The following is a 15,299-nucleotide window of genomic DNA, read 5'->3' on the forward strand; positions in this document are numbered from 1 at the left end:
ATGGATGGAAGAAAAACTCGTGCATTAATTTCAGGATGATTTTATAAAGACAGCTCATGAATGTGTTGTCGGGGTTTCTGTCTTGGCAGGCCTGTTATACTTCATTTTGGAGATACTGAGGCCTCTTATCAGGAGAGTTCCGTCTGGCCATGTCCAAATAAATAGGGTGTAATCAGCATGACTTTCCACAGACAATAAACATTTGGTCTTTTACATTTATGTCCATAGTACTTAAAGTTTGGGTACAATGTAAATGTTTTCTTTCTGGTCATTACAGACACATGGAGGCCAAAGGAGACCTAAACATCAAGGTGGTCGAGGCCGTAAAGTCTTCACTGGGGCATCACGACCGAAGAGATGTCAGAGGATTCACGTTGGAGAGAAACCGTACACCTGTGATCAGTGTGGAGCAGCTTTTGCTCAAGCTGATGCTTTAAAAAGGCACCAACGTATTCACACTGGAGAGAAACCTTACAGATGTGATCAGTGTGGAGCAGCTTTCAGTCAGTCAGGTCATTTACAAAGTCACCAACGTATTCACACTGGAGAGAAACCTTACAGATGTGATCAGTGTGGAGCAGCTTTCAGTCAGTCAGGTGATTTAAAAAGTCACCAACGTATTCACACTGGAGAGAAACCTTACAGATGTGATCAGTGTGGAGCAGCTTTCAATCAGTCAGGTCATTTACAAAGTCACCAACGTATTCACACTGGAGAGAAACCTTACAGGTGTGATCAGTGTGGAACAGCTTTCACTATATCTGGTGCTTTAAAAAGTCACCAACGTATTCACACTGGAGAGAAACCTTACAAATGTGATCAGTGTGGAGCAGCTTTCACTATATCTGGTGCTTTAAAAAGTCACCAACGTATACACACTGGAGAGAAACCTTACAGATGTGATCAGTGTGGAGCAGCTTTCACTACATCTGGTGCTTTAAAAAGTCACCAACGTATTCACACTGGAGAGAAACCTTACAGGTGTGATCAGTGTGGAGCAGCTTTCACTGTATCTGGTGCTTTAAAAAGTCACCAACGCATTCACACTGGAGAGAAACCTTACAGGTGTGATCAGTGTGGAGCAGCTTTCACTATATCTGGTGCTTTAAAAAGTCACCAACGTATTCACACTGGAGAGAAACCTTACAAGTGTGATCAGTGTGGAGCAGCTTTCAGTCAGTCAGGTGCTTTAAAAAGTCACCAACGTTGTCACACTGGAGAGAAACCTTACAGATGTGATCAGTGTGGAGCAGCTTTCAATCAGTCAGGTCATTTAAAAAGGCACCAACGCATTCACACTGGAGAGAAACCTTACAGGTGTGATCAGTGTGGAGCAGCTTTCACTGTATCTGGTGCTTTAAAAAGTCACCAACGTATACACACTGGAGAGAAACCTTACAAGTGTGATCAGTGTGGAGCAGCTTTCAGTCAGTCAGGTCATTTAAAAAGTCACCAACGTTTTCACACTGGAGAGAAACCTTACAGGTGTGATCAGTGTGGAGCAGCTTTCAGTCAGTCAGGTGCTTTAAAAAGGCACCAACGCATTCACACTGGAGAGAAACCTTAAATGTGCCAGGAGGATGGTGCAGCTTTTATTCATTCAGACTATTAAAACAAATGATACTAAATGTTGTGGAAAATCTAATGTGTACTGCTGGATTAAAACTTTATTAACAAAGGTATCACTAAGAAGACCTGTGAGGTAAAACAAATGATATTGTGGAGAAAAGTCAGTTAAGGATACGGTTCTGTGGTGAGAAGTCAACTCAGGACACTGTTCGCTAAACGACCCTTTCTGATTAATGAGAGCTACGTGACCAACTCCAGGGCGAGATGACCGGGACGGAATGCGAGGAAAACAAGCCAGAGTAAACAGAAGTTCTGTGACTGGAAAGATCAGGAGATGTTTTTCCCCTACAAGGATTGTGCAAGCAGATGTGTGTGCGAAGGAGTGTGTGTGTTAATGTGGAGAAAGGGTTGATGGAAGCCAGATGTGGGAGAGAGAACTTTTGTAGGGAAAGGAGGGGTCGAGAGAGGAGTTTAAAAGATCCTGCGTAGCAGGACTCTGTTAGTTCGTGTGTCTTGAATTCACCAGCAACCTTGTGCACTGCAATAAATCATTTAAAGAAAGTATCAGAGTCCGATTCTCTTTAACGCGCGGAGTGAAGTTAATTGTCGAAGCCGAAGCCGACCGGGGGAGAAGGAGAGAGGGAAGCCGACAAGGAGCTCCAGCTGGGAGGCGCGCCCCTTCTCGTGGACGGAGCACGGTCCCGGAGTCGGGGACCCGACCGGGCAAAATCCACAACATAATTGGTGACCCCGACGCTTTATCTTCGATTATCCCGCTGGAGCATATATCAGAATTCTGGTTAACTTGCTTTCTCTTCTTTTCCCCGACCAATCGAGGGACGGAGCGCGATACGAAAAACCGAAGGGCGACGGACGGAGAAACGGCGAACGTATCAACAGAAACCCGGTAAGAAGCGATTGCAGTTGCATTTGGGGGCTGGTGGGATCAGACGCACGAATTAGTGTCGGATCACAGCATAAATTAATTGCCAAATAAAGAAATCAAAAGTTGATTCAAAAGCTAAAATCGAAACGAAATATGTGATAAAGATCAACAGATGAATGTTAAAGATGATGACAAAGCGTCACTAACTCAGAAAATATATGATTTGTTGTAATTATATCAATGACCAGCAGATGGTGGCAGAGCGTTACTAACTTGGAAATATAAGGCTTGTTGTAATTGAAACAAACAACCAGTAGATGGTGCCAGATACTCACAGATGAAATGATGCTGAATGGATGGAGTGAAAATGGACATGAATGCAAGAGGGAGTTAATAAACGTCTGAAAACAAGGAATTGCTTGACTTGGTTTTTTAATCAGGGATATGCACGGTCTCGTTGAAGAAATAAAAACTATACAGCCAAATCATATGAGTCCTGTCATGTGGTTATACAATTGATAAATGGGTGATGTTGTGTTCATGTTAAAGACATCACACCCAGGATTATGGTTGGATAAGGTGCATGGTTTTGGAAAGTATAAGTTGTATTCATATGTTTGAATAATGAACTGCCAGAACATATACCCACCGGACATATATGTATACTGAAAAGTGTGTTTCCTGTCCTGACAGCAATCAAAAATCTACTTAACCACTTCCTTAGCAAGATAATATTAGAAGCTAACATTAGTAAAGATTAGCTGGACGGCCAGACAAGCTAAAAGCTAGTAGGCCTAAATTAGTACTTCAAAGCTAACATTAGCAAAAACTAGCTGGACGGCCAGACAAGCTAAAAGCTAGTAGGCCTAAATTAGTACTTCAAAGCTAACATTAGCAAAAACTAGCTGGATGGCCAGACAAGCTAAAAGCTAATAAGCCTTAGGCCCAAAACAATACCACAACAATAATTAATGCCAATTAATATATTTAACTTAATAAGAAGTTAATATAACATTAAAACAAAAAATAAACAATTTTCAAGCTAATATCAAGTATTACAACAGTAGCAATATTAGCTAACATTAGCTAACATTAGCTTAGCATTAACTTACGTTAGCTTAGCATTAGCTCAACATTAGCTCAACATTAGCATAACATTAGCCCAACTGAGCTCAACTTAGCATAACAACTGAAGCTAACAAGATATTGAGCCTAACTGAGCCGCAATACCTTAAGCTAACAGCATTTTAGGCCAAGCTAAGCTATTAATCAAGGCTTTTTAACCAATAATAACCAACTGAAAACATTTAACAAAAAGGTTCTAAAGACAACAGAGTGATATTAAAAATTGAATTATCTTAAGCCTTTCCATTTGTCAAAACATTACTACCTGGGTAACTTCAGGAACGGGTTTTCCACGACAATATATATATGTATATCCTCAAAAGTAAATTGCTATATTAATGACCAATTAGGAAGTAATAACCGACAGGGGTTAATAAAAAGGCGCAGGACGGGCAGCCAACCGACAGGGGTTAATAAAAAGGCGCAGGACGGGCAGCCAACCGACAGGGGTTAATAAAAAGGCGCAGGACGGGCAGCCAACCGACAGGGGTTAATAAAAAGGCGCAGGACGGGCAGCCAACCGACAGGGGTTAATAAAAAGGCGCAGGACGGGCAGCCAACCGACAGGGGTTAATAAAAAGGCGCGCAGGAATGGTGCAGCCAACCGACAGGGGTTAATAAAAAGGCGCGCAGGAATGGTGCAGCCAACCGACAGGGGTTAATAAAAGTGACACACAACCAGGTACAACCTAATAAAAAGCACAAGGAAGGTGCATTATAAAAGAGCAGCCTCCTGGCAGGAAGCCAAGATACTGTAGAAGCACAAGGAAGGTGCTAATTCTGGTTATAAACCAGAATTAACGAACAATTAAAATAAAGAGACTCATAACTAAAGAGATAAAGACATTTTAAATTAGTTTTCTTTACCTTCCTTTTTGTTTTTCTGTCGTTAAATTGATTTAAAAGCATTTATCTTTATTATTATTATTTTTTTTTATTTTATTTTTTTTTTTTTTGGCTTTGTGTTCTTCAACCACTCAAAATGGAAGAAACAAAGTTAAAAACAACAGCTGTACAACAATTAGGAGGGGAACACCCCCTACTAAAGGCTGAAATAGAACAAACATCAAAACTGTGGTCAGAGATAACGAAAAACAACATCTCACCATGGCCTGAAGATGGCACCTTCGACACAGTTCAATGTGAAGAAATGCAGATTATCCTAAAAAATACACCCATTAAGGGGATTACCGGAAAAAGAAAGATGGAAAGCAGGAGCAAATAAGAAAGACAAATGCTAATTTTAGATTTGTTTTTACAAAAAGGCAAACTTCTGCGGAAACAGCATAAATTGATGATCAAGCAGGTAAGGGTGGCTGAAGGGAAAAGCCGAAAAACAATAACAACGGCAGACACACAAAACCCACCCCCATACGTCTGCAACAACTCTATCAAACAAATGCCAGCAAGAGAAATCGAATTGGAAGGGAATTACACCCTATCAAAAACACCAGAAAAAGGACAAAGAATATTATATCCTTCTTTGCCAATGGAGGACGGAGACAGCGAAGACGACAATGAAATGGAAAGAAAAGACGAGGAACCACAAACCAGTCAGATGCAACCCCTTATAGCAAAAGGAAGACAAATATATTACCAACCCTTCCCTAACGTCGACATCGATATTCTCATATCCAAGCTCCCCAGACTGGAAGCAGGAGCAAATAAATGGATCCTAATCCTGGCAAACCTATGTGAAGGAAAAATTCTTTCCCTGGGAGACATCAAGGCGATCTTAGCCCGAACGATAGGAGTCCTGGAAATGCATAACATCTTCGAGTCAGCAGACCTGGCCAACGTGGCAAGAACCCAAATACATGATGCAGATTTTTTCAACAACTACAAAGAAGACATCTGGCAAGAATTACGAAGAAGATATCCCCTGAGAATCTCAATTGATTCCATATCATTAGGAACACTTAATGATACAGACGACCCCATGGCCTTTATCCACCAAGCCAGACGTGAATGGATAACAGAAACGGGAAATATGCCAGAAATCGACAACGTCCACTCTTCCATGTTCCGCAGAAAAAATCATCCAGGCCCTCCCTGTCCCAATACAAGACAAACTACTGGACACAGTTGGAATCTTCAATATGACATTCGAGATGTTTACAGATAACGTCACACATGTAATCCAAAGATACAGGGAACAGAAACAGAAATTGGCAAAACAAGATGGAGAGGCCATCAGAAGACTAACACAATTACAGATCCAAGACAAACATGATGAGAAAAAACGGATCCAAGCAGTGATGACGATGTAACCACAACAACAGACTGTAACAAACAACCAAAATAATGAAGGAAGAAGATTCCAAGGACCAGGCCCATACAGACCAGGGGGACAATTCAGACCAGAAGGACTACGGCCAAGAAGGAGAACCGACATAAAATGCAAGAACTGCGAAAGATGGGGCCACTATGCTAGAGACTGTCGTTCACAGACAGTCTGCAGAAGATGCAAGAGACAAGGCCACATGGCAAGAGACTGCCGAACACCAATGACTCAAGGACCAGTGAACCCGTACAGAGGACCACCACGGGACTTCTGACTGACCAAAGATGACAAAAGCTACATCCAAGCTCTGATAACGGACCCAATTGAACAAGATCCAATCATCCAAGTAACCATTAATGGAAAAAATTTACCATTCCTGGCAGACTCAGGAGCAACATTCTCATCGATAAAAAATGAACTAGCAAGAGAACTACAAAGATCCAACAAATTCATTTTTGCAGTGGGCTTACTTGGCGAAGCAACAAAAATGCAATTTTCCACACCAGTTGACATAACAGTCCAGAATAAAACAATTAAAATTCCCCTTCTTATCTCAGAAAACACACCCGTTAACCTACTTGGAAGAAACGCTTTATGCAGACTACAGGTGGCCATCATCTGCACACCCAAAGGAGTGAAGTTGGAACCAATCCAAGAAATGCAGGTCCAACAAACTGAAAGGGACCAAACCCCAACAGTTTACTGGCTGGGGGACATCAGTGATGAACTTTTGAGGCCAATAGAGATGTGGAAACAATACATGATGAAAGTCATCCCAAAAGCAAGACCACCCACCTGCCCAACCCACTGCACACTTAAATACTTTCAACAAGATCCCCCCACAGAGGATGACTGGACCAAAGAACAACCAAACAGGGTTAACCTGACATCAACAGCCATCATCATCGGACCACAAGGAGCAGCAATGAGTATCGAACCCAACGCCTATTTAACAAAAGAATTTGAAGTTCCAGACAGCGTCCCCCACATCACAATACTCATAAATGAAGGATACACTTCTAAAGAGCTGGGGCCAATGATGAAAGAAGCCGGAGAACTACGGATATGGACACACAAGGAAAACCATATCATGGAGAGCCAAGATGGAAGGTTCCTGAAAATAACAACGGACGCTCAGGGAGATGCACGACCAGAAGTAATTCTGCTACCATGCGATGGACCCACAAGGGACCCAAAACAACTGATGAAGGAAGAAATGCTGTCAATCGTTCCATCCGAACTGTGGGCGAAAAGTGACACAGACGTCGGACTGATGAAAAATGCACAACCAGTCTCAATCAAGCTGAAAGAAAACACAACCCTCCCCTTTGTGCCACAGTACCCACTGTCAGACCATGTGTTAGAGGGAACCAGCAGAACCCTACAGAAACTGGAGGAATTAGGTGTGGTGGCAGAAGAAATGTATCCAGTAACGAACACTCCAATCTGGCCGATTGAGAAACTAGGAAGGAAGGAAGTCAGACTGACAAACGACCTGAGGAGACTGAATGAAATTGTTGAAGACATAGACACAGACATTCCAAACCCCTACATCCTGTTGTGTAACTTGACACCAAATCACAAGGTCTTCACGGTAATTGACTTATGCTCGGCATTTCACAGTGTAAGGCTTCATCCCGACAGCCAACACCTGTTTGGATTTAAATACGGGCACAAACACATCAAATATCTCAGGCTACCTCAGGGTCTTAAAATAGCACCAGCCAATTTTAACGATCTTTTAAGAAAAGACTTGAAACAGATCAAAGAAAAAACCAACAGCACAATCTTAATCTACTGCGATGACATTTTGGTTGCTGCACAGGACAAAGGAAAACATGCCACAAAGACTCAATCACATTTTTGACCCACCTAGCCGAAGGAGGACACAGAGCATCACTGGCGAAACTACAGTACTGCCAAGAAAAGATTGAATATCTAGGCAGGCTGATTTTACAGGGGGAGAAAAGCCACACTCCCTTCACAGATCGAAGCAATTACAAAAATGCTAAAGCCGAGAATAGTAAATAAATGATGACGTTCTAGGAATGGCAGCATATAATTTAGACTGAATCGATAGGTGCACAGTCATTGTTAAACCATTGAGAGACCTCATAAAAGAAGGTATGTAATCTGAAACACCCGTATGTCACTGGGTGTTTTAGACGTTGAGTTCTATGGGATTAAGTTAAGTCGGAGTGTTGTGTTAGAGCTGGGCTAGGTTAACATTTTATGTTGTGACAACAGTCACTTTAGTTATGGATCTGCTACTTTTATTTGGTTCTTAGTTCACCACCAAGTGATGGTTGGGTTTCATTACACTCGGTGTGTGTTTGATATAGGGTTTAGTTTGTTCTTTTTGCAGGTCCGCTAACCCCAGCTCATCTTTTATTTTAAAGGTGGTCATTCAGTATCAGGAGAAATGTACATGAGAAGGGCTTTTATTTTAACTTACCATCTATCTATACCCCTGAGTCGGGTCGTACAGCAATACAGACGACACCAACAATAGCAATAGCAGATTATAACATGCCATTTTGGGCTATGCGCCTCATGACGGAACAATCATGCATGCAGAGTCCTAGTACAAAATAGGATAGGCAAGAGTACACAATACATAACCTATTACGCAATAGCTCTGTCACCAGTAGAAATCGGACTCCCAACAGGTTGTATACAACTGGCAGCAGTACATCTGATCTATGGGAAAAAGCCTAGGTTATTACCAGGGGGTACAGGGTAGATTAATTAAAGATCCGATTTAGAAGCTAAAGAGTTATACTGGGCACATAAGAAACTTTTCATGGATGGCTCATGCCACAGAACATTAAAAGGTTGGCATCGGGATGTGCTGTGGTCCGACACGACCCTCAAACAAACAGGTTCAAGGTTCAGAAGCGCGAAAAGCCCTATAACTATGCTCCGCGCAAAAAGCCGAACTTAAAGTGTTAATCCGAGCACGAGAACTAGCCGAGGGGAAACAAGTAACGATGTACACGAACTCCGCGTACTGCCACTCCATTGTACAGTTGTTCACAGAAATGTGGAAGAACCGCGGCTTCCGAAGATCCAACGGAACATCTGTACAACACGCGGAAGAAATTAATTTAAACTAATGAAACCAAAAACTATTGCAATAAGTGAAACGCGCCGTGCACGTAAAACGGGATCGACAAACAAGCAACTGCCGGGAGCCTGCAGGCCGTGACTGAGACAGTGACTTTTGACCTGGAAGACAAACTTACCATAAAAAACGTTGTGTTGCTGCGACAGAATGCACCTGACATACAAAAGACTGGTGGAGGCCAGAGGGGAGCACAGATGGACAATGAACAGGTATGACGGACTCATGACGGACTATTGTGCTCCCAGACGACCTTATGACTTATTGCTAAGGGAAGGTCATCCAGTGAGTCATGACTCCAAACTTCAGGTAAGAGCGAGGATCCGTAACTAGGGTTTTTGGGGGATACAACCTGCATGCTCATGGGGAGGACTGCATAGCACGGTGAGAGGTTTATATAAAAAACAATGTTCGAAAGTCCCTGGAACCTACCCCAGGAACTTTCCCTTTGAGAGGCCCCCTTTTTGGAACAGGTGATCGATTTCATCGACAGGATACAAAAGTCCAAGGAAAGAGGTATGTTTTGGCGGCCGTATGCAGATTTACGAAGTGGGTGGAGGCCACTCCGACCTGCCGTAAATCAGCCAAGGTGGTCGCATAACTTCTGAACAGAGAAGTCATCCCCCGTTTTGGAATTCCAGATCGGATGTCATCCGATAACGGGAGGAAGTTGTTGGAAAACAGGGGTTACAGAGTCACAAAGACTGGAGAGCGTCTAACACCCCCAGTCACTTCAAAAATATGTGAGACCACGGGGTTGACATGAACCGATGCCCTGCCAATAGCTTGACGCATACCCAAGCCACATATAACAGAGCTGCAACTAACACTGCTTGAAGCTTTTAACCAAACGAGCCATGTCAACCCCGGTGTTCCGAATACATAAGGGAGCCTCTTTAGACACACTGAACAATGAACAGAGGGAGGTATGGAAGACAACTGATTAAAGTGCAGGATAGTTTGGTGTCACATGTTCTATCTGTGCAGGAAAACGATGTTAGAAGGGAGTTGGAGGAGGAGCCAAGGATCAAACCAGGAGATCTCGTGTACGTGAAGGTGTTCCGCAGACAGTGGAACAGCCCGAGGCGAGAGGGGCCGTACGAGGTTACACATGCAACCAGAATAGCAGTTCAGGCCCAAGGGAAACCTACGGGGTTTCATCTATCCCACTGCACGCCAGCATCCGCGACACGAACAGATGTTGTCAGCCAAAGGGACTCTCCCGAGTCTCTGGCTCCTGATGATGGGTCTCATGATGTATCAGGGGGGGGCCGGGCATGGCAGCCAGAGATGGTCCCGCCTTCTGAACCAGATCCCGGACGGGACCTGGTCCAACCTAACCAATGCCTGCTACAGCTGTGTTGATCAAAATACCCCTGTAGGGGTACATGCCCATTGAAAGCAGAGTTTTCCCTTGCCCCACCTTCAGCTACAGACGTGGAAGGCCAGTGTGGAGACTCCATGACACTCGAGGTGTCAGAGGGTGGAGAGTTATAGACTGGAAACCGGTTGGAGAAAAAGAAAGAAGGGACTGAAATGTTTAAATACAGTCATGAAGTGATGAACAAATGAATAATGACATGTATAACATCTGTTTGATTAACAGGCGGGGACCGTAGGATGTCGATGGACTTAATTTTTATATACGCTTATGTTTATCAATCAAAACACAATTTAAAGGATAAGATACTCACATAATACATATAGGAGATGCGTCGTTAACTAAGGGAGGAGTAGACGGTTAAACAGCGCGAGAGGGTGGAAATAAAAGACCGGGGTGGTAGAATCGAGGAAGGAAGTTCTGGATACAGAGTAAACTGCTTAGGAGGATGACCCAAGACCCCGGGTCATCGAGTAGATGGCTCTGTGAGGGTACAAGTCCAACGTGTACCCAAGCAGAGGGTCATATGTCGTTTTTCCTTGAAGAACACCACACTGAAGGTTTTTTCCGGCATATACTAAGCAGTAGAAAAGTGTCCAGTAACCGAAATTGGGGTTTTTTACGTTAATGAGGGACAGAAGTAGGGATCGTATGGCGCCGGACTGAGCTATCAGCCAGCCGAGGCCATAGGATCATCAGAGTGTGAAAGAGTGTGCATGAGAGTCAGAATGATGGGTTAACAAGGTTAGCAGATATATAGACTTGTAATCGGTATAATCAGATTAAATAATCAAAATATATATCATGTGTGTTTATATTGAAGTTTTTAGTAGCTTGCATGCAGCATTAGAGTTATATCACAAGGGAAGAAGAAGAAGAAGAAAGATGACTGGTTGACAATGGTCATAGAAAAATGACCAGAGGGTGGAGTCTGTGGAGAAAAGTCAGTTAAGGATACGGTTCTGTGGTGAGAAGTCAACTCAGGACACTGTTCGCTAAACGACCCTTTCTGATTAATGAGAGCTACGTGACCAACTCCAGGGCGAGATGACCGGGACGGAATGCGAGGAAAACAAGCCAGAGTAAACAGAAGTTCTGTGACTGGAAAGATCAGGAGATGTTTTTCCCCTACAAGGATTGTGCAAGCAGATGTGTGTGCGAAGGAGTGTGTGTGTTAATGTGGAGAAAGGGTTGATGGAAGCCAGATGTGGGAGAGAGAACTTTTGTAGGGAAAGGAGGGGTCGAGAGAGGAGTTTAAAAAGATCCTGCGTAGCAGGACTCAGTTAGTTCGTGGGGCTTGTTTCACCAGCAACCTTGTGTACTGCAATAAACCATTTAAAGGAAACTATCGGAGTCAGATTCTCTTTAACGCACGAGTAAGGTTAACCGTCAAGCCGAAGCCGACCGGGGAGAAGGAGAGAGGGAGGCCGACAGGGAGCTCCAGCTGGGAGGCGCGCCCCTTCTCGTGGACGGAGCACGGCTTCGGAGTCGGGGACTCGACCGGGCAAAATCCACAACAATATTGTGCATATTTGTAAAGTTTTGGCAAACGGTAGGGGGATTTGCAGCCACTTCTTGTAAATGTTTAGTAAAGTTATGAAGTTTAGTCATAGAAAGATGACCTCCCTCTGAAGAGAAACTGTTCTGCAGCTGTTCTGTAACAACTGTGAGGTGATGGTCACAACATACTTGAGTTTGAATTAAATAATACTGTATATAACTATGTACTTTGTTAGTCATAACACAGTAATAATAATACTAATGGTTTAGATTTATTTAGTGCTTTATCAAGGCACCCAAAGTGCTTTACATTGTGAATCCGTTATTCATTCACACGCTGATGGTGGAAGCCAAGTTGTACAAATAAATGAGTTGTTTACAGTATGTCTCTGTCAGGTTTCTGTTTCCTGTTCATGGGGGTGTTTCAGGAAAGTCGCACGAGAGATGCCTGAAAAAGTCAAACCAGCACCATCTTCTACTGAAGCATCATGTCGTTCTAGGAACACAGCTCAGCCTGATTTCATCCAGACTGACTCAAGACAGACCTGCATAAACTCGGTGCACACACCTGGGATGTCTAACAAGTCCAAATGAGTGGATGAAGGGAAAAGTTGTTTAAACGAGGGACGCTAGAGGCAGAATAAGAGAAACCTTCTCCTCATCAGCAGATCAAATCCTGCTGATTGATCTGCATGAAGAATTAAAACGCCACCAAAAACTGGCAAGTTTGCCACCAATTCACAGAAAGACAGAAAATGGTCCTGATTGAGTGTATCCCCCCTATACCAGATTCACCAGGTAATGGTGGCCCAGTGGATCAAACAGTGATTTTGGGCATGGTTGACCCAAGTTCAACTTAGTGTTCTGGCAGTAAAAGGAAATATTGGTAAATGGAGTTAAGATGTGTTTTTCTGACGCCCATGTGACAATGAACTGGCATGGTAGTCAACACTTGTTGACTAAAGCTGTTATATTAACCACAAAAACGTAAATCATCTTGAAATCGCACCGACAGGCTAAAACGGTCTGATCATGGAATCAATGATAAAATAACAAGAATGATCGATGGAAATCAAAATCATTAACCCATGGAGGTCTGGATTTAACTTGGCTTCGCACAGTGGAAGCTAACCCTCTAGCTGGTGCGGAGCCACCTAGTGATGCTAACTCACTTAGACATCCCTAAGAAGTTCCCATGCAGCAGGGGCCCCAGACCAGCTGGGTGGTGATAGGGTTGTCACGATACTAAAATTTTAAAGTTGATATCAATAGTAAGAATGATGCTCAATACTTAGTGTTATAGTGTTTATTTTGTTAAAGAAAACTAGACGAAAATATTTTCGTCAACGCACGTTTTTCACCAGACGTAAACTAGACTGAACTGGGACTAAATCAGAATGCATTTTCGTGGATTAATAAAGACGAGACAAAATGTAGTTCACTACATAAAAACTGAGCTAAAATCTATGGACATTTTAGTTCACGAATAAAGACTAGATGATTTTGTCAAATCCTGTCTCCTCGGCTTTTCCTCCACTCACGCACACACACCCCCTTTCAAACCTGCAGCGGGCAGGTGCACAAACACAAGGAACAGACAGGAGGTGGATTCACGGCAAAAAGTTAAAAGTAAGACATTAATGGCCATGCTTTGTATGGGGCCCAAGAGAAAGAGAAGACGTGATAACTACGAGTTACATGGGATTGGTGCTACACAACTTTAACCTACATTTTCATACATGAAATAGCCTAAATGTGGTTTAAAAGTAAGTAAAATTGTGTTTTGAATGTTTGTGGTCATCAAAATGGGGTTCCAAGCTAAAAGGTTGGGAACTACGGCTCTAGGAGCAGCATCCCAGTGTATTTATTTGGTGACATAAATTGCTGTTCTGTTTGTCTTCAGGTTACCATCACAAGGACATTTGGTTTGAATTGGCATCAATATTAATATAAATAAATGCATGTAAACATAAAATGCCTGCAATTGTTTCTGCATAAAATAGGGTAGTTATGTTTAAGTATGAGTTCAAAGGGATTGTTAAACGTAGTTTAACAATGTTCTACTAACAATGTAATGTACTACTAACAATGTTCAATATTATCTGCTGACAAAAAAAGAAAAAGGGTAAAATGATTGTCCTGACTAAAACTAGACTAAAATGTTGACAGGTTTTGTTGACTAAAACTAGACAAATAAAATTATGTTTTCTTGGACTAAAATAAAGACTAAAATGCTTGACTTATAGTCGACTAAAACTAGACAAATAAAAATGGGATGAGGTCGACTAAATGTGATAAAAACTAACAAGCGCAACTGAAACTTGACTAAAACTGAGACTAAATTTAAAAATGACTGGTAAAATTAACACTAATGTGTTAACACTAATACTTGATACTATTATTCATACTATCCATCCATCCATCCATCCATCCATCCATCCATCCATCCATCCATCCATCCATTCTCTTCCGCTTATCCGGAGTCGGGTTCATACTATAGAGGAGGAAAAAATGTTTTCTTTTAATCAAAATCAATGTAATATTTTAAAAATTTGTGCAGAGTAGGGTTGTCACGATATTAAAATTTTAAACTTGATACCGATTCTAAGGATGGTGCTCGATCTTACTATTTTCGATACTATAGAGGGGGAAAAAATATTATTAGACTACTTTCTTTCCACCAGGTCCACGTAGCTATTATTTGTCTCAGACCAGCAGCTGTGTTCTGCCCAGTGTGATCTGGAAAAAAATGAGTCTGAATTTCGTTTTCACGTTGAAATCCACGTCAATAAAATGTAGCGCGACATTTATCTACGGCTCTATGGTGCGGCTTGACCACAGGTCCGTAGCGGTGGTGAAACATTGGACTGTAGCCACGTCCTTCACACCAGCCTCACCATACAGGGCAGGAATTTGTCCAAAGGGGTGATGAGGTTCTTAAATCCCGGCTTGTTCACTGTGTTAATTGAAAAAAAAGTTGTTTGTTTATAACGTTTGTTATCTCTCTGTGTCTCTGGGAGTTGGTGGATTATTTAGTCGCAACTCACAAAAATTGAACATTTTTCTGTTTTCTTGTGTCGCATCGCAAGCCCCCATGTGCACGTCTGCGTAAATGAGTGCAACATTTCGCATGAACGAATGTCACCTGTCGCTTGGCTGGAGGAGGGCAGCAGTTTTCGGTTCATCGTGCAAGTTCCATAGAAAATGATGGAGAAGGAGTAACGTCGCTGTAAATGTATATAATGAAAGAAGTAATGGAAATATATGAAGCAATAAGGGATAATATGTCAAATTTCTTCTACAATTACTTCAACGTTACGACATGACATGGCGTTGATTTCACAGTCATGTCCTTTTTTCTTATCCTCAACTTTTTTAACCCTTAAAAACAAATCACTTCACGGGGCTTAACTATTTATATATACGGTCA

The 15,299-nt window shown here is 42.4% G+C and overlaps 1 protein-coding gene across 1 annotated transcript; it reads left to right on the forward strand.

The window, feature by feature from the left end:
- The first annotated feature begins 253 nt into the window (after nt 1–253).
- On the forward strand, nt 254–10,913 carry LOC121636428 (zinc finger protein 665-like). Its single transcript, XM_041979931.1, has 2 exons — nt 254–2,476; nt 9,976–10,913. The coding sequence occupies exon 1, from the start codon at nt 254–256 to the stop codon at nt 1,565–1,567; it is 1,314 nt and encodes a 437-aa protein (XP_041835865.1). The 3' UTR covers nt 1,568–2,476; nt 9,976–10,913.
- Nucleotides 10,914–15,299: the final 4,386 nt, after the last annotated feature.

The sequence above is a fragment of the Melanotaenia boesemani genome, chromosome 3 (genome assembly GCF_017639745.1).
Source record: "Melanotaenia boesemani isolate fMelBoe1 chromosome 3, fMelBoe1.pri, whole genome shotgun sequence".
Taxonomy (NCBI): Eukaryota; Metazoa; Chordata; class Actinopteri; order Atheriniformes; family Melanotaeniidae; genus Melanotaenia; species Melanotaenia boesemani.

What these genes read in the sequence shown, in the direction of transcription:
- LOC121636428 (XM_041979931.1), top strand. Translation starts at nt 254, where the DNA reads ATGTTTTCTTTCTGGTCATTACAGACACATGGAGGCCAAAGGAGACCT.